Raw genomic sequence first — 20,053 nt, 5'->3', positions numbered from 1 at the left:
TGTGTGTCTGTGTGCGTGCGTGGATGGATGTGCACCGGTGTGTGCGTGCGTGGATGGATGTGCGCCTGTGTGTGCGTGCGTGGAGGGATGTGCGTCTGTGTGTGTGTGCGTGGATGGGCGTGTGTCTCTGTGCGTGCGTGGATGGATGTGTGTCTGTGTGTGCGTGCATGGGTGTGTGTCTGTGTGTGTGCGTGGATGGATGCGATCTGTGTGTGCGTGCCTGGATGGATGTGCGCCTGTGTGTGCGTGCGTGGATGGATGCGGTCTGTGTGTGTGCGTGGATGGACGTGTGTCTGTGTGTGCATGCGTGGATGGATGTGCGTCTGTGTGTGCGTGCGTGGATGGATGTGTGTCTGTGCATGCATGTGATCCACGAGTATGTGTGCATGAGCATGTGTTAGCATATTAGTTAACGATCAGCATAACAGAAGTCAAACGTATCATTTAGCTACTAAAAAGTTGTTACGGTCTTAGGCTGCCCGAAGTGCTCAGGATTAAGGGATTCTCAGGTGACTTCTCAGCACTACTGGAAAATGCCTCCCACTATACGAAACCCAACCTCTCTCCCCTTTCAACGGATCACAAACGATAAATAAGATCACCACCCCCAGTTTCTGTTCTCACCAATAACTGACCAAGTCGAGAAGCAGAGAGAAGAGGGTGGGCATGCTCCCCGACTCTAGCCAAGTCAGAGAGCCACGCCTCCCCTCCTTGGGATGCCAGAATGCTGCTTCTCTCACCGGCTTGAGGCCGTCAATACATCTGATCAAAGTCACAACACACCTGTAATGTTGTCATAGCTCCGGAAATTCATTTCGATGTGGTCCCACTCCAGCACCATGCAGTTCTCCATGCTCGGCTGAGCGATGGCCACGTACACGTCATTCTTGGAGTTGAATGTATCCACCGAAACCGACTGGTAGGGCAAAGTCTGATGAACAACAAAATCTGGGAATGGGTATTTAAAGAAAAAAAAGTCTCCATGAGATCCCTTGTGGGAATTATTGCCCACCATTTCCCTTATACCCTTTGCAGCATCGGTTCCAAAGATGAGCAGGGAGGAGGGGGGACCAGAGAGAAGTAACATACATATCACAGCATGTTTTACTCTGGAAGGTTCCAGAAGGGTTCTGCCTTGGACAGGATGATGAATAGCTCACAGCTTGGCTGCTGGATTGCAAAGTTTAAAACAAATTTGGGGAGACCTGGCTCTCAAAAACACCAGCACAAAGATGCCATGGAACAACACTGCCTCAACGATCATGCAAATCACTCCGGGAAGAGGGCTGCAGTGGTCGCAGGGGTTTGGGAAATGCAGTTTCTAGCCCTCTCAGGATGGCCCCAGAAGCAAAAAAACTGACTTCCTTTGCTTGCTGGGTGCTTCTCAAGCTTACCTGCCAAGGTGATTGTTTTGGCCGCAGTTACACTCCCACGCTCCCCAACTCCAGGTTCAAAACCAAAGGTAAACTCCCCACAGGGCACGCTGCACTTTGGGGAACCAAGCCAAGCCCTCTGATACAGACCCAGAGATTTATGAAGCCCGTAGAGCAGGGAAGTGAACCGAAGGATGTTTACTGGTTGTTGGACTCGGGGGTGAGGGACGGCTATGCCTGTGATCTGGACAGTGTCCCGCGGTCTGCGAACAATGACAGTTCTGTTGGATCTTCAAGCCATGTGGAACCATCCTATCTGAACACGTGTTCTACTCCTACACTTAGCGCTAAGTCAACACTCCTCAGGGTATGGCCCCCTCAGCTCCCGCTGACTCACTGTGTTCTCTTGGAAAGGAGGTACCATTTTACCAAGGAACCGGGTGAGCGTGCCCTGGGATGCAAGGAGGGGTAGTGTGTGGGAGCTAGGGAAGCAATGAAGAAAAAGTAAAACAAACAAATGAACAAAACACTAAGAAAGTTGAAGGTAAGTTATTTCTTGGGCTAGCGATGCTTCCATGTGCACTGCTTCTTGGCAGGCTAAGCACACCCAGGGTCAAATGATGGTGGACGTCTGGCTGAGGGAAGTCGTTCTTCTGAGAAAACTCTGGCTCTGCCCATCCCCTGCCCACCCACCCTTTAGCCGTGCCAACTCCGGCCCCATCTCTCCTGCAAAGCCGTCCCAGATCCAATGCATAGGACTCTCTCCTCCCTCACTGGGTTCATCATTAGGCATGGCTCTTTCAATCTCATTCTTCACAAATCTCCAGCATGGCAACTTCAGAGTCAGCTTTGGAGAAATGGGAAAGATCTTAGAGCCTTGAGACCTTTCACAGAGCCATAAGATGAAGCTCAGAGAGGGCGTGCGTCCGCACAGCCAGGGTCTTGTGCCTCCTGAACCAAGGGCTTCCTGAAGTCAGGCCTGGGTCCCACCCTCCTGAGAGCCTCCCACAGCGTAAGCCCATGGTGGCCACTCAAGAAATAACTCTGATTCGGAGGAAGCCTCATAAAAGAGGTCAAGTGAGAAAGACAGTAAAGGGGTGAACCACTCAGTGGTGAGCAAAGGCAGGACAATGCTGATGGGGCAGAGGCAGGAAAGGAAGGGAGAGACTGAGAGACGCTGAGCAAGGGTTGAGGTGGGAAGGGTAGAGCGGGGATGAGAAGAGCAGGTATCATGAGCGGCGGGAGAAGGGAGCAGGGCTGAGGGAACCAGGATGGCATGCGGCACAGGGAAGAGCCCTGTGCCTGGATTCAGACCCCCTGAAACCACCCCCTGCACTTGAGGCCCGGGGCTGTGCACTTTCCCTGACAAGGCCTCAGTTTACTTCGGTGCCAGATGGGGGCGATGATTCTCACCTGCCAAGCTTGATGGCAGGGACGCATTGGTAATGTTGGTGGAAGTGCCCATCTCGGGGCCTGGCACGTGGTAGGGGCTTCATAAATATGGAAGTGAGGTCTGAGAAAGGACAGCCTGCCTCCTCCGTCCCAGCCATCCCTGGGCTGTCTCTTGAGGAAGTGTCCATCCTAACGGCATCTAAGATGACATGGCAGAGCTGTGACTGATGTCTGGCTGAGTGACCTCGGGGAGGTTATTTCACCTCTGTCTCGCTTAGTGTCCTCATTGGATATCTTAATTCTTACTCATGTAGAGTTGTGCGTAGTACACAGTGAGGGCTCAATACGTGCTCACTTTTGGAGGTGTCCCTATCCCCATTCTGAGTGCACAGTAGGTACCTAATAAATGTTTGCTGGCAGAGGAGTGTGGGAGGGCTGGCCGCGCCCACCCCGTGGTCCACTCTGCAGACCGTGTGGGGAGGAGGCTGGGGGTGAATGAGCGACGCACGCAGGTGCAGGGACAGGAGGGAGAAGCAAAGAGGAGGCCGCCTCTGCACCTGACAGCAAGAAGTAGCCGAGGGAGAGTGGGAACAAGTGACAGTACCCCTACTGTGAGGGATCCCCTCACCCCCAGAGCTGGGAGCAGAGCATCCGCAAGAGCTGAGGCTTTAGCTAAGACAGGCGAGACTTCGGGTTCCCGCTTGTATTTGCAGCTCTGTGACCTTGGGCAAGAAACTTGAGCCTCAGGGTCCGCATCAGTGAAATAAAAGTGACACCTATTTCGTGAGGTTGCCGCCGCGACTATGCAAGGGAGTGTAAGCGTTAGCATTAGAGTCCCGTGTATGGGGAGTTTGATACCATAGCTTTGTAGGCTGTAGAACAATGACCGTGTTGAGTTGCTGCGTGAACACTCAGGAAGGATCACGATGGCTCCCAGCCCTGTCCCTTGTCAAACCCCCCAGATACTAGAGTACATCAAAGAGTAAAAATGGACAAAACTCAACCTGTAGATACACAGAAAAAGGGAAATGGTAGCAGTCATCGTCTGCTTCCTTTTCTGGAGACAGAAAAGGACTCCGAGAATACAGCTGCGGTCTTTTAATTCTGAGACAGCCACAGACCCTTTCTGCCTCTCGGGCTGCCTTCTGCTAACGCAAGCCCCGAAGGTTCCCAACAGTCCTGCCTTGCCTCTAACCCACGTCTCCCGCCTGCACGCCGACGTCTCAGAAACATGAGCATTCACTGAAAAATGCAGGCTGTTTAAAGGGCAGACCAACAAGTTTCAGTTTTTTATTTTAAAAACCCCTAGAAAGAAAGAGAGCTGCCAAAATTAGACAGCATTTTACAAATCTAGCTTTTAACGGTTCTATTTTCATTTGTTTTCCCAAAACATTGGTTTCATAATATTTTCTATATGCTGACTATCTGGCACAACACAGACTGTTAAATCATCTGAATTATAAATCTAATTCTTAATAGGAGAGTCCTTCTCCCCGTCCCCCACCCCCACCCCCAAAAAGGAGGAGGAGGAGGAGGAAGAGAAAGGAAGAAGGGAAGAAAAGAAAATGACTGATCACTATGTATTGGGTTGGGGGTGGGGAGGGGCTGGAGGAATTTAAGGATCCTCTCCCGTCCCCATTTTAATTCATCTTTCACGACCGGCAAAAGCACATTCGTCATGCAAAGATCTCCAACAATACACATATTGATATGACATCAATTTACTAGTGTTAAAGTATTAACGGCACGCTCTCCACAAAGCGCTGCCACTTCCATTCACGTTGGATTAAGTTCATGATGTCAGTGGGACACTTACAATTTAGGCCTTGCTCCCACTGGAATCAACAGATTTTTACACAGCTATTTATAGCTATTTATAGCCCTTGCAGAAAATAAATTATACATGACGCCGATCCTATTGGGAAAGAAACTGCACATTAATGCATTATTTCTCTTTGCATTTCATCAGCCCGGCGATAGCTACTAAACCCCTGCTAACAGGACAATTAGGATGCAAAATGCACTCCCTCTTAGGAATTTAGCGAATTACCCACCTAACACGGGGAATCAGGAGTAGGTAACAGGGATTTCTGAGGTGGTTAAAAATAGACTTGAAAGCGGAGGGTTATGGAAGGACTGTGATTAAGCCAGAAGCCGGAACCGTCCGGCAGTGGTTCTGCCGTGTGAATTATACCCGGGCACCACAACACAATGGCAAGAGAAACCTTCCTCTCTCTGGGAAGAATAGGATCTTCCTCTCCTTCCCCTATCTGAAGAATGTACGCCTTTCCTGAAAAGCCGAGCTAAGAGAAAAATAATGCCCTCAGAGAATGTACCTCTTCCCAAAAATGTAGTGAGGATGCCGTCCTCACTAGTCCCCGGGCTCTTAGATGGGGCTTTCTATCTGCCTTCCATCCTCACGCGTTTCCCTCCCAGTCTTTAATAAAGCACCAAAGGATGAGGCTTGATATGAGCGGAAGACAGGCACCAAAAAAACTCAGAATTTATTGACTTCGTTCTTACAAGGCAGGGACTGTATCTGGGGGTGGGCCCCGCTTGGGTGCGCCATTTATTCTTGATGGAGGAAACCATGAGCGAAAGCTAATTTGTTTGTGGGTCTTAAAGGGAGAAAACAGTAGCAAAGATAGAATCATCACCTGCCTGTTACCAGGGAGTAGTGCTGACTGTCTAAATTTTAGTAGGAAGGTTTCTAACAAAGACAAATATATGTAAGAGAGGGAGGATGCCCTAAAATGTTAGGGGGCTCATGCTGCCCCATGGGTTCTGGGTTTAGGACAGGTTTCCAGAGCTGGCTACCTTGGTTCCAAGCCCCTTTTACCCTTGTGACAATTCTGAGAGCCCAGATCATTTTCATAACCATCCCCAGGTTGCAAAAATCAGAAATCCTGTTTTCTCATATAAATTATTCCCTGTTCCCAGGCCCTGGATAGCCCATGTCATGTCTCCCAGAGACTGGTAAAATTTTCAGCCACTCTGGCCAGGTGTGAAGAGAACAATGAAAAAGCGGCTCACTTCACCTGAGGTTTAGATAGAGAACTCTCCAGAAAAACTGGAGCGGAGACAGAAAGGAGCCCTGGGGAGCTGTGGTTTGGCATTTCACACCAAATGGCCTTGAATGCCACCTTTTGGTGCAGATGTGATTGACTTTGAGCTCTGATTTACTGCGCTGCTCCGTGATATAATAAATAACCTGCTCATGGTCTCTGCTGGCCAAAGGGTACCTGCCAATTACACAGCTGAGTAAGGCCCTTTTCAAACTGGAAGACATGGGCAGCCACGAATCTGTGGCTTTTCTCCCAGCAGAGAGAGAACTTGCCAAGTCCCTTACTTATGAAGATATCTAGAAATAGTTTTTACTTTGTGGGTTCTTGTTTGTTTATTTGTTTGGAGGGCAGCAGGACTGGCCTAAATCTCACAGTTGGTTCTTGGAGGGTTTTTTGTTTTTTTGTTTTGTTTTTTTGTTGTTGTTTTCCTTTTGAGTTTCTGTCACTGTTTTCTGAGTTCTCATGCCTGCTATTCCCCCTGACATGCCTTGAGGCTTTGTAGGTATCAGCTCTCAGCCGAAACGGTTATTTTTATGAGTTTCGTAAGCAGGTTTCGGACTGGGGATTGATCTGCTTTCCTTTAAAAGCTGGCCTTAGAAGCCGGAGGAACTCCACTGAGGCCTCTCAGACGGAGACACACCCCTGCTCCCCACGAGACGCGACAGGGGAAGCAGTTAGTATTTTAATTTTGTCTCATAACCTGTAAAATGTATAAATGGAAACCTTGAGGCAGGCCGTGGAAAAATGCAAAATCAAAGTTTCTGTACATTTTTCCTCAATAGGAGTTTTTTTTGATAGCTAGTTGTTCCCTTATGTTTCTATTTTGCCATTGGTTATAATTCACCAAGTTATCTCTTTGTACATAGAACTACAAAAGGAATTTACGGATGTTAAAGGCTGGTATTTATTAGCTGAATATTCAGTAAACTTCACATTATTCAATCAGGAGAGGAGTGACCAGAGCGGATCATCCCGAGAGCAGGAATGCGGGCCTCTCTGCACTGACCTTCCATGAAACCTGACCTGTAAATGGGCTTATGCCCAACTCATCAGTTTATACTTTGGCCCTTTAAAAAAAAAAAAAGTCAGAGAGATAGGAATTGTGTAAAGAATCAAAATTAAGGCAAAGGGCAGTTAACAAAAATCCTTCCAAACTGCTGAGGTATTTTCCTGACCGCATCAATTCATTTCTTTTAGAACGCTTAAACGTTGCCTAAAATAATCTGGACAGAACACCTTTACACCCGCTTTTCTCCATTCTCCACTCCATTCTCCATTTTCTCCATACCTTTTACCCGCTTTTCTGGGTGACCTAAAAGAAAAACAAAGCGATTATCCTCCGTAACAGTCTTCAGTGATAGAGGTTCTGAATACCTGTAGTGGTACATTCGTAGTCGAAGCTGGGCACATCATTTAGCTTCTTTTCCTGGTATTCTGGTGGACCGATACAGAGGACATCGGAGACAGTGGAATTGGTCATCTTCAACCACAAATACAACCACTTGGCTTTGCAGTCACATTCGAATTTATTGCCCCTTAAATCGCTAAGAAACAAAATGAAACACAAACGCATCGACGGAGAAACAGACAGGCCTGAAATGTTTCAGCAGTCATAGGGAAATCCAGCAGGATTTAACATCCTCATATACTTATATGAAATTTAAAAAATTTGTATTTAATACATCCTATTTCTTGTACTTATCATGATTTTAACTAGAGCCTGCAGAGAGCTCACAGAGCTAACCTATCACCATGTCTCCAAACTCTCCTGAAACTGTCACCACGCCATGCTGGAGATGGGGAAGGGGGGACAGGGTTGACATTAGAACACCACCACCCCCCCCAAGATGCAGGTTCTCACAAACAGAATCAGGACATTCTAAGAAGGTCGCTTTTGCAAACACGATCGAAACTTTAAGATCTTGTTGATCAATGTCCAGTGAGAAGTGACAAACACTAGAAGATAAAACAGAGGGATCCACTACCCTGAGAAAGGAAACCTCACACCAGCAAGCCTACCTTACCATTGGCCCAATGCTACTAAGTGTATTCCAACATGGCAAGAGCTAACTAATACAAGATAAACTGTATGTATGCTGTTTCCCACCATGCACTCTTGTCACCGATTCCTAACTACAGCATAAAAGAAATGCAGTGATGGGGAGAGGGGGCTTAAAGACATGATTGACTGAGGCACAATGACAAGCACACATAAACTTAATTTTCCTTACTTACAGTTCAATCAGAGAGTCTAAATCACTGAAGACATCCCTTGGGAGTGCTTTTATGTGGTTATTGGCCAAAGAACTAGAACAAGAAAGTCATATTTTAATGTGGTTATTATCCTCATATGCCCTGTCACTCCAAAGCCCCGGAAACAAAGCTAATGATTTAAAACAGAGCTCTAACCCTCTTCAGCACAACCTGGTTCAATTCCTGGCTTTGCGCATGGATAGTGAGACAAAGAAATGAGATTCGTTGTACAAAGACAGCATTACAGATGCTGGAGTACAATGTAAGTCTTTTTGCTTTGTTTTTTAAAGAAGCATTTATTAAGCTCTTTATTTATATACATTTCTTAAACTTTGGATGGCATCTTATGTTTCTCGGAACAAAAGCCAAATCCCTTTGATGGCGTACAAGACTCTCCATTGTCAAGTTACCCCCATTCCCACTTACCGATGGACTGAATCTCTGACTACTCAGAACACCCACACTGGGCCCCTTGCTACTGCTCAAACGGGCAAGGCACGCCCCCACCCCGAGGCCTCCGAACTTGTGATTCGTCTGCCTGAACGGTCTTCCTCTAGCTACCCACACAGCTCATTCCAGCACACAGCTGGCTCTCCTTTAGGTCTGTCCTCAACGATCACCCCTTCCCTGACCTCTACCATCTCCCTTCCCTGTTCTGTTGATCCTCACTGCACGACTGTCCCTTGGCATACTACCTACTTTAATTACCTCTTCGTTTATTGGCTGTGTGTTCTCCCTATACATAAGCAACATGGGGACAGAGATTTTGGGTTAGTCCACATCTGTATCCCCAGCATCCAAACAGTGCCTGGCACCTAACAGGAACTCACTAAGTCTTTGTTGAGTGAATGAAGGAAGCACTTAAGTGAGAAAGATAAAAGAAAAGGTGTATAGTCTTGTCCAAGAAGTTCCCTCACAGCCCATCTAAGTGAATTCTATGACTTGTGACTCTAAGAAAGGATTCAGTAAATACTCTTTCACATAAAGATGCTCAGCTCTAGCCCCATGATAATATAAAAATTGCAAAGAACTACAATGTTTAGAGAACAACTGATTGTGATCAATTGCATCTTCTCACTAACGAAGGTTGACCAGAAACCATTTTGCATTTTTGCTCTCAGTGTTGAAGATCTTTCCAAAATGTCCTAGTCTGCTCTCCCTCTCCAGGAAGAATGAATATCGTCAACTCTTTTTCTGATGATTCAGGATCATGCAGTGCCCTGTCATCATCCTGCTGAAGATGAATGTCCATGGTGCTGGGCAGCTGACGTAGAAAGATGCTGGGTGTTGAAAGATGCTCATCAAGTCTGTGCTTCCCCCTGGGCATCGTGCTCTAACGGGAGTCAGCCAAGAAACTGATGTCTACTTTTGTTTTCTTTTGTATGGGGGAATACAAACAGCAAGACGCATAAATCATAAACACGCAGGCGAGTGAGCACTAACCTCTTTAAAATATATGCATGAAATTAGCCTTCCGTAGCCTCATAGTGATCCACTGCAGAAAGGGGAATTAAAGAAATGGGCATTCCTCCCTCCTTAACATCAGCTCGCAGAGAAAACTTTGAGCCCATTTTAGCCCAAACATACTTGCTGCAAGATACCAAGAGACTATGGGGAGACCTAATCATTTCAGAATTATGTGCCTTCCCACCTAAGTAACCACAAATGGATTATAATACAATTTCATCTATTATTTTATCTTTCTTTCCTAAATGATTTACTGGTACATTTTTAAAGATGTTGGACAATGGGCTGACTATGGAATCAGACAGAACATGCCCAGAAGTAGCTTTCTGAAATTAAAAAAAAAAAAAATGTTTGTTTTGCTTTTTTGTTGGTTGAGGGTCATTTCTTCTGGAAAGTCCAAACAACTTTTTTAGCTAATTAAGGGTTAATTATTTAGCTAAACATTTTTAGTTAATTGAAACGTATGGTACTGAAGTGACATGAATAGATGGAATGGTCAAAGCTAAAAAAAAGCAGTATGTTTAGCAACCTTTCCAAGTGTTCAATTTAGATTTCAGAAAGCCAAATTATTTAGATGGACTATCCACTCCACTCACGCTAAGTGCATAACATCTCACTTTCCACTTCATTTTGTCTACAAATTTATGGCACTTACTTCATTTCTAAAACTACTTAACGGCAACCTGTCCCTTGGGCTTTATAGGACTGCTGGAAAACAAATGTCCTAGATTTTAGTTACAGATTGGGACTGCTTCTTCGATGCTTTGAAACCTGATCTATGCTTCTTGAGAACAAGAATGTGAGCCTGTAGGTGTTGGAAAGAGTCATAAAAGATAAAAACCAGATCCTTAAACAAGCAAAGTCCAGATAGTGACTTCTTGGTCCCTTTGCTTAGAAGTTGACAGAAACTGGGATGAGGTGGGGAGGACCGGTTCATTCTTTAAACAATGCATTAAATGCTTTAATTACTACCTACATCTCCAACCTAAGGAATCAATTTTGAAAGTCACTTGATTTGCCCAGAAGCAGAGTATGTAAGGAAAATCCAACTCAGTAAGGAACTGATTGATCAACCAGGTAATCAGAAAGAATGTCGTGCTGGCTTTCAGTCCTAGACGCCTGGGGGAAGAGCAGAGCTAATGAACCATCCCCCTGGGCCCTGCCCTTAGGGAGATTTCAATGCAGTGGGGGGGGGCGGGGGGATAAAACTGACATCATGAAACAGTACCAACCAGTATGGCCACTGCCACGGTCAAGTGTTGGGTGTGTGGAACCAGAGTAAGGGCTCTGGGAAGGGCAGAGGGGAGATCAAGAATGGCTCCAGGAGGGGAGACAGAACTTAATCTGGACTTGGAAGGAAAAGCAGATTATAGGAGGTGGAAGGTAGAAGAAACAACATTCCGGTCAAGGGAAGGATGTGAGGAAAAGCCCAGTTATAAGATGAGTCAGGTGTGCACGGGGGTCCACGGAGAGATCAGTGCTCTGCAGACATTTCAGGAAATGAGGACGGAGAAGTGGGGAGAGGCGGGTTCTATACGCTTGACTATAGAATGGCAAATTACTGCATCGGGCGAGTACTCTGGACCTGGGGCGCCTCGGTGGCTCGGTTGGTTAAGCATCTGACTCTTGATTTCAGCTCAGGTCATGATCTCAGGGTCATGAGATCAAGCCCTGGGTCGAGTTCTGCGCTGGGCGTGGAGCCTGCTTGACTCCTCTCTCCCTCTCCTTCCATTCCTCCCCCGCCACTGCATGTTCTCTCTCTCTCTCAAAAAAAAAAGAAGTACCCACAGGACTCTTGCTTTCACATGTCACACAGAATAGGAGGTGCCTTCTAACACATATGCACGCATTATGTACACATGTGGTTGCGTGCACAAATAATAAGCATGCACACACAGTTATGTACACACACACTACATACACATATCTACCCATGTATAGAAGTCCATGCATCCCTGAGCAAACCTGTGCAAAGATATGCAAACATGCATGCACAATACCTGCGTGGTCACACCTGTGTTCAGACCAACGACCCACAGCCAATTGGTCAAATGAAAATTGACATCTGGGCTAACTCAGTCAGTCACATGGGCTTTGCTTAGGTTCATGATCTGCCCAGAGCTTTTGCTCAAAAACAAAGCCCCTCATTCCTGACTTCTGGGAACCAGATCTGTCTGGCCACAGCTGTTCCTCTCCAGACACCCACAGCTGTCTTCTTAGCAGACCCTGTCTGGCCGCTCGCACTGCCAAGGGTCCTCGGCAGTCCATAGAGAAAATGGAGACTTCTTCATGAGTGGACGGAGGCAATGATATTGCTGTTGATGATGACGATGGTAGCAACGCCAACCATACCTTGAGCCCTTGAGCGTTTACCAAGGGTAATGGGCTGGATGCTTTGCAAGCAAGCATTAACCCACCATGTGCAACAATCCTATGGGGTCAGTGTAATCACCCACACCTTCAGGATAAGGAAACTCTGGCTCAGAAAGGCTAAGCAATGTTAATAAATGACGGCTTTGAGATTTGAACCCAAGTCTACATGACTCCAAATCCATTATCTTAACCTTTACAGGAAGATGGGGATTTGGTATCTGGGTTCAATCTGAAAAAACAAAAGAAAACAACAACAAAACAAGACTTTTCCAGAAAGGAAGGAAAACCTGGAGCAATAATGGCACCAAGAGGCTGACACTCTCTGGTATCGATGGTGCCGATCCAGATGTTTGGACCTCCCTCCCACGCTCCTCCCTCATCTTCTTATTCTAGGAGCTTTATTTAACTCAGGCAGGGCTTCTGCTTGGTAGGCTTCCAGAACCAAGTGCTCCCTGAGCCTGTGGACAGACACCTTTGGCTGTATCAGGACTTGATGTAAATGATTATCTCCGTAGATGTGTATCAGTCAAGGCTGAACCTGCTGAACGTTCTATCACCCCTGCCCAAAACCCCCACTCAACGTCCTCCTATTCTCCCAATTTTCCTTTTATCACCAAGATGAGACATGTTATCTTACTCAATCACAAAATATCTATCATGCACATGAGACCTGGCCCTGGCTAATAAATTGCTCCTACCAAGACAATGACTATTTTTACATTTTCATAAATACCGCCACAATGTTTTCCGGCTTCCTAAGTTTGCCAAGTGTGTGTACTTGCTTCATTCTGATATGCCAATTCAAATCAATTTGTTTAATTTTTTTTTCTTCCAGAAAGCTATTAAAGAAGCCAGAGAGCTTAGCTTAAGCTGCAGATTAATCCAACATAAAAGAAAAAGCTATTTGCATTCAAATTAGAGCAACCACAAAAATGTCTCTATTCCACTTCTTCCTAATTTTGATCCTGCACTCAACATTCTTCAATGAGTCAGGGAAGCCTCAGTTCCCAAACCTGTGAAATGGAGACTCACTAAATATCGTGAAAGATAAAGAAGAGAGGGCTCACGAAGCACGCAGGTATGTGCCCGGCACACAGCAGGCGTGGGTGGATGGAAGTTTCCTTCCCGCCTCCTCCACAACCCCCCGCCCACCCCTCACGGCACGTACAGTCACATGGTCCACAACAGCCCATCAGGATGATGGAAAAGATCATAAAGCCAAGTGCCTGGGTAATGACACTAGGGGGTGTCCGATCAACAGCACAGAAACCTTTGGGGCAACCTGGAAATTAGTTTCTTTGAGAGAATGTTAACAATATGTACAGTGCAGCCAAGAAAGCGCAAGGCACCAGGAAGTGGATTTTATGCCACCCCTTGAAGGACCCGCAACATTTTTCATAGGACTTACAGGTGAGTCAGGTCACGGAGACCACGAAATGCATTTCTTGAAATGGTTTCTATTTTGTTCCCTTCAATGAACCTAAAGAGAAAAGCAGTAGCGTTCAACGGAATTTTCTCGACTTAGTATCTCTAAAAAATGATACTCAAAACAAAATCTGAAAACATGCATGGATTTAAAACATTCATCTCTGAGGGTTAGGTAGGCTGCACGGGAGCTGGGTTTGTGTGCAAGAATGCGTGCACACAAATGTATGTTCTGTGCTCCTTCCAAAAGCAGCATGGAAGGCTTCACATTCAGAGCTGGCAACGTGGGTAAAAACATCTTGGGGGGAAAAGAAAAAAAAAAGAAAGCCCTATACAAAAGCAAGAAATTCTTAAATCTCTGCAAGACTGGAATGCTTCCAGACATCTTCCCCACTCCAACCTTCTTATATTTCACAGTGCCTGGCTATTAATACTTTCATTAATATCGTTGTCTCTTGAGGGGAGCTCATTGTTTTACATCTCTGCCTTCAAGTTTGCCGAGGGAGAATTCCATTAAGCTTGGCTTCTGGCAAACTTGACTTCAGCATGTCCTACACAGTCTAATCTCTGAACAAATGGGTAACAAGGCAGGATTCTCTCAAGATCTCTAAGCCACTAGAAAATAGGAAATATAATGAAGTTGAGCATGGGCCAAACCTCTTGCTCTGTGCTAAAATGGCTTAGGGCTTGCACACAGGACCTTGCAGTAATAACTCTGACCATGCTTTAAAGTCTTTATGGGAAATACATGAAGCGAATGCACTCCAACTATTCCCTAGGACCACAGGGAACTAAATTTTAGTTTATGGCATCCCACGACATCAAATGTAAGAGGGTCTTTGATGAGATAGTCCAAGGGAGAGGCTTTGCAACACGATGCCATTCGTTAGTGAAATAGTTCTTGATTCTTGTACTGACATCTTTTTGATGTGTTTTTTTTTAAATCAGGGGTCTATTCAGTAATAGAATTCAGTATAGACTGATAAGCGAACTTCCCCTCAATAACCTTGGCAGTAAGATGAACTGCTCACAAGAGAAAACCGATAGCTTGACATTCACTACTGCCATCAGCTGTTCGTGTGCTTTGATAGAACCTGGTTAGGCTTAGCTTCCGTCATACCCCGCTTTCCATATTACGTATACTATCAGGGCAGTTAGGAAAGTATACATATTATGTGTACTCTGGAGGAAGAATTCCTTCAGAGACCTCTTTCCTAAGGACATAAAATCAGCAGAGTTTTTTTTAGACCCAGGATGTGTTTAGAATTCAAACATCTACCTGTTAACCTCAGATAAGAAAGCAGAGACGAGGTTTTAAAAATCCCTGTGAATGCTAAGTAAGGAAATCCCATCTGATAGCAGGATTAATATTATTACAAAGTTACAAAAGACAAGGATGAAAGCTTTTAAGGGGGAAACGGACATGAAGGGGGCAGGGAGGGGCAAATCAGAAAAGAAATCAGGAAACGAAATCAGAACACGGGCAAAGCTCATTGCTACGGGAAGAAAACTGCACACCTGAAAAGGAAAAAAAGCCCTCTTCTTTTAGAGAAGAAAAAAATAAAATTAGACTCTCAGCAGCAGCCCACAGGAGATACTGCAAATGGGATCTAGGAGAGCCAAATTAAAAACATGAAGGTGTATCCCCATATAGGGAGACTTTACTTAAAAATAAGTAACACTCAGAATCCTTCAGCTTTATTTCTGGCTCATCAGCAAATCCATGCCTAGTTATGAGAGGTAAAAATATCCAACGCAATCTCCAGTTGTGCTTACTACATGCCAAATTAAATGTCAGCAGAGAATGAATGAATATCTTTCCTTCTTTGTTTGCTTTCAGCCGCTTTGTCTCCAACCTCCTCCTGTCCCAGCATGTTTATACACAAGTATACTATAAAAGGTCAGTGCTGAAAAGAGAATGGGGTTTTCTCCATTTTCTCCACCCCTAAGCTCTCTGAGAGATGCTGTTCCTGCTTGGAAAGCAAGACAGCGATTCTATGGACATGCCAAATGCTCAGAAAAGAGACAAAGCACAGAACTTACAGGTATTCAAGATGGAAAAGTCCAGCAAAAGCATCATCCCGGATGATGGTAAATGAGTTAGAATTCAGCAATCTGAAAGTAGAGGATGGATTTCAGTGCAGAGATGGACACCTTGAGTAACATAGCGAAACTCTTTCAGTTTCTTTCGCTATGTTCTGATCCATGGCAAACATGGGCTCTTCTCAGCCAAAGACTGGCTCATTAGGTGCACAGCCCAACTCACAGATGCGATGGACGGTGGCAAGTGGATTCTTTTTGGCTAGATTTTCTGGTCACCCCCACTGTTCTACCCTTCCTCCCCGGTGGGTCTACCCTTCCTCCCCGGTGGGTCTCAGTAAATAAGACTTGATAGCTGTATCTCAAAACATTCTAACGCTCAGCACAACTAAACAGCCAGTGAATGCTTTAACATGCACAAGCAATCCTGGAATCAGAGATCTAAAAGGACCTAATCCGACTCTATTTTAAGGGGGAAATTTGTGCCCAGAGAGGTTAAGTGACTTGACCAAGGTCACACAGCTGAGACCAAAATGAATAAATAAATAATCTTTTCTTCTCTATTATACATTCCCATGAGAAATAATAAAAAAGTTTAAGAAATCTTCAGAAGACTCTTTATCAGCACATAGGTTTCTATTAGTCACCACTTAAGTCTATTTGGTGAGATACCTAAAATTGCATTTCTAGCATATGGAAAGTATATTTTAATAGAACTAAAATTTCCAAGAAATTACAGATTTTAAAATGTTTTTTTTTCTTTAAAGATTTTATTTATTTGAGAGAGAGAGAATGAGAGACAGAGAGCATGAGAGGGAGGAGGGTCAGAGGGAGAAGCAGACTACGCGCCGAGCAGGGAGCCCGATGTGGGACTCGATCCCGGGACTCCAGGATCATGACCCGAGCCGAAGGCAGTCGCTTAACCAACTGAGCCACCCAGGCGCCCCAGATTTTAAAATGTTAAGTACAATGTTATGAGTAGGTCCATAACATTTCAAGAACAAAAATATCAACATTAAGTTTATTTAGGATGAGAAGTGACCTCCTAAAGGCTATTTCCTCATATTTTTCTGTAGTACATTGCTTATTTTTAATCTCATCTCAAATTTAAGAAACAGAACAAACAGAATGAGCTATGTACTCATGACTTTGCCTATCACTGACTTGCTTTTGAAAACTGCTTTTTGGACATTTCTTTTCATCAGCAAACAATAACTGAACTGGGATACCGGGCATAACATGAGTACTCGCCAAGAGTGGCTGGATGCAGAGCAGTTATGAGTGTGGGTTAGAATTCTGGTGGTATGGGGGGGCGGGGGGCGCCTGGGTGGCTCAGTTGTTAAGCATCTGCCTTCAGCTCAGGTCATGATCCCAGAGTCCTGGGATCGAGCCCTGCATCGGGATCCCTGCTCCACAGGGAGCCTGCTTCTCCCTCTCCCACTCCCCCTGCTTGTATTCCCTCTCTCGCTATCTCTCTCTGTCAAATAAATAAATAAAATCTTAAAAAAAAAAAAAGAATTCTGGCTTGGGGGTGGGCGTGGGGAGGGGAGGGCGCCTGGGTGGCTCAGTTGGTTGAGTGGTTGAGCATCTGACACTTGATTTCCTTGATTTTTTTCAGCTCAGGTCATGATCTCAGGGTCCTGAGGTGGAGCCCTGTGAGGGGCTCCATGCTTAGCGGGGAATCTGCTTGAGATTCTCTCTTTCCCTCTCTGTCTCCCTCTACCCCTCCCCCAACTCACACTCTCTCTCTCTCAAGTAAATAAATGAATCTTTAAAAAGAAAAAAGAATTGTGGCTGGGATTTTGGACAAGTTACTTAACTTCGCTGAGCCTTAATTTTCTTGTCCGTCAAAGGGGGAAATAAAAATACTCTCCTTGTAGGGATGATTAAATAAAATTTTCCATATAAACGTATAGTATGCTGCCCAATCGTTTACATGGTCAGTCAACTAAAAATACTTCTACTTCCAGAGACACATAAAGAGTTTAAAATGTAGGTTTTCTTTTTAAGATTCTATTTATCTATTTGACAGAGAGACACAGCCAGAGAGAGAACACAAGCAGGGGGAGTGGGAGAGGGAGAAGCAGGCTTCCCGCGGAGCAGGGAGCCCAATGCGGGGCTCGATCCCAGGACCCCGGGATCATGACCTGAGCCGAAGGCAGATGCTTAACGACTGAGCCACCCAGGCGCCCCACAATGTAGGTTTTCTTTTAAAGTTAGGTGTCTGGGAAACACTTCATTTAGGTGAAATTCAGGCCATCATTCAGTGTAATCACATCCCTCAGTTGCCAAATACAGATGTTGGGATCTATGATAAAGTCCTTGAGGAAAACGTGTGTCAAAAGAAGGAGGGGACACTGAGCAAAGAGCCTGAGACTCAGATAGGTGGGGACACCATAGGACAGTTAACACCGAGAGTTTATTGGGGTATTTAAGGAAGGACTGACACCAAAGAGGCAGAGATGGCTCCTCCCAGGACTGCACCTTCAGGATCCCCATTTTCAGAGAGAACTTCCCATACTCACAGCAGCTGCAGGGAAGGCAGATGGGAAAACATTCGGTCCTTGATTTCCGAAAATGTTCCATTTACCAGGCTCCTATAGGCAAAAGAGAAGCAAAACAAGGCCTAGGATTTTGGGGTTTTGTTTTATTTTTCTAGAAGTGATTGCAGGCTGGGCAACCAGTCTTATCCTCCACCTGTGTTTCAAACTCCTCCACGCAGGATAAGGCTTAAAATAGTCAAGCAGGGGCTTCTCAGGGGTAGAAATGAGAAGAGTCAAGCCATTTCCCAATGAGCTGGATCAATATGAAAACTAGTCTGAATAGTAGAAACCTTTACCATCAGTCTAGCTCCTTCCACAGACATTATCTCAGCAAGTTTAAATCAATCTCCTCACTTCCTTTTCTTAACTACAGGAGGCCCTGGCTGAAAACGGATAGTTGCTTCACCTCTGCCGGTGATTCTGTTTGTGTGGACACAGCATTAATGTCCGCAGGGGAAACTCCGGGGTAGGATTAAGCATTCCCCTTGGGAGCACATCTCTGAAAGACACTCAGAGCACTTCTGATTAAATGCACTGTGAAAGCTTTGGGGGAAAACTCAAGAGACACCTGAACTTGAATGTTCGGTGGGAGGCAATGCCATCTGCCAGATATAATGGTCAATACAGGGGCAAGCTGCTTGACTATTTTTGCCACCAGGTCCCCTATCCTTTCTGGCCACAGCAGGACCGCCACACATTAGTTCAAAATTATTTCAGTTAACAGGCAGATCAATTAAGCAGCTGCTGTTCTAAAGGATTTAACAAGGGGATTCCAGTTCCTGGGATCCTCCATGTCACACGACCTAGCAACATCAGTAATCAAAAAGGCCCCCCGTTCCTGCCAGCCAGGTCATCCTGAGTTTCTGTAATGCCAATGGGAACCCCTTCACCCCTGGACCTTGCCAGGGATGGGAAGCAGGGCAGTGTCGTACAAGGGACCTGAGCAACTTTGCCCCTGGGATTCCCTGCCTCTGTGACTGAGTGGGCATCACCCCAGCACCCTGGCCTGGAAGGAGGAAGTGCTTTCAGCCAGAAACATTTCCCAGCAGTAAAGATATGGCCCGGTAGCCCCTTCCACTGCCATTAGGAGAGCCGGTTGTGGGGGAGAGTGGCTGTGTCAGGGCGGGTTGAAAGCGTCTGTCAGCAGGTGAAGAAATAAGGTGGAACCCTTCCTGTCAATTCCTCCAGTGCCGAAAAAGCAGCCAGCATAATGTGTGGTGGGGAGAGGGGCAAGAAGCTTGTGAACTCCGGGCAAGAAGTCAGGCTGCCTTCCAGCACTTGGCCACTGGCCTGGGTGCCCCACATGCCCCAAAGCTCTGCCAAGCCCTGTGCTCCCCTCTTCCAGGCCTCAGGAGGTGGCCCCCCACTTCCAGAGGCTGCATGCCTTTACTCGGGTTCTTCCCAACCTGCAGTGTGGACGGGTCGGGAGGAGGCCACGGTGTAAACCACCGCCCCAGACGCGAGGTGGGCCGGTGAGGCCTCATCCCTCCCCTGTTGACGCTCACTCCAGTCACGCTCGGCTGCGCATTCATGCCCCTACCCGACCACCTCTCCCCTCACACCCCTCCTCTTAAACTTTAATGCACCCCCAGAATCACCTGGGACGCCAAATGCAGACTCCAAGGCTCCACTCCTGAGACCCTGCTTCATTCAACGCGGGCCCGGGAATCTGCATTGGCACGAGCTCCCTCACCCCCACCCCCCACCCCCCACCCCCGGCCAGGTGGGTCTGAGGCAGGTGGCCCGCAGGCCACACTTCAAGCAACACTGCCACGGGGACTTGTCTGGGTTCCCAGGCTCTGGGGCTCGGGTTCCCTCCACCGTCCCCAGGGCCCGAGACTCCACCCACGTCCCACAGCGGGCCCCCAACCAAACGCCAAAAAGAGGCTGGGAAGTGGGGTCAGGGTCGCGCGGTCCCAGCGCCAGAGGCAACTCCCCGGCGGCGGCGGCGGCGGGCGCGGGGTGGGGCGGGCACCGGAGGGGTCCCACTCACTCACAGGGAGCTGATGTCGCCCGGCACGATCCTGGGCACCCAGGAGGAGCCCACGCAGATGATGGACTCCTTGGTACAGCTGCAAGTGGCGGGGCAGCGCGCCAGCCGCCTCACCTGCGCGCCCGGCGG

The 20,053-nt window shown here is 46.6% G+C and overlaps 1 protein-coding gene across 1 annotated transcript in view; it reads right to left on the bottom strand.

Annotated features, from left to right (window-relative positions):
• The window catches only part of LGI2 (leucine rich repeat LGI family member 2), a gene marked incomplete at its 5' end in the record, with an annotated part of 28,733 nt that extends 8,680 nt beyond the window's left edge, over window positions 1-20,053 (bottom strand). The window contains 7 exons of the mRNA XM_021679431.2: window positions 784-948; window positions 7,205-7,374; window positions 8,066-8,137; window positions 13,332-13,403; window positions 15,392-15,463; window positions 17,914-17,985; window positions 19,929-20,053. Of these exons, the coding sequence (XP_021535106.2) occupies window positions 784-948; window positions 7,205-7,374; window positions 8,066-8,137; window positions 13,332-13,403; window positions 15,392-15,463; window positions 17,914-17,985; window positions 19,929-20,053 (748 nt within the window). The remainder of the gene's footprint in view (window positions 1-783; window positions 949-7,204; window positions 7,375-8,065; window positions 8,138-13,331; window positions 13,404-15,391; window positions 15,464-17,913; window positions 17,986-19,928) is intronic.

This window comes from Neomonachus schauinslandi, chromosome 2 (assembly GCF_002201575.2).
Source record: "Neomonachus schauinslandi chromosome 2, ASM220157v2, whole genome shotgun sequence".
In the NCBI taxonomy this organism is placed as follows: Eukaryota; Metazoa; Chordata; class Mammalia; order Carnivora; family Phocidae; genus Neomonachus; species Neomonachus schauinslandi.
This window is presented reverse-complemented; position numbering and strand designations above follow the sequence as displayed.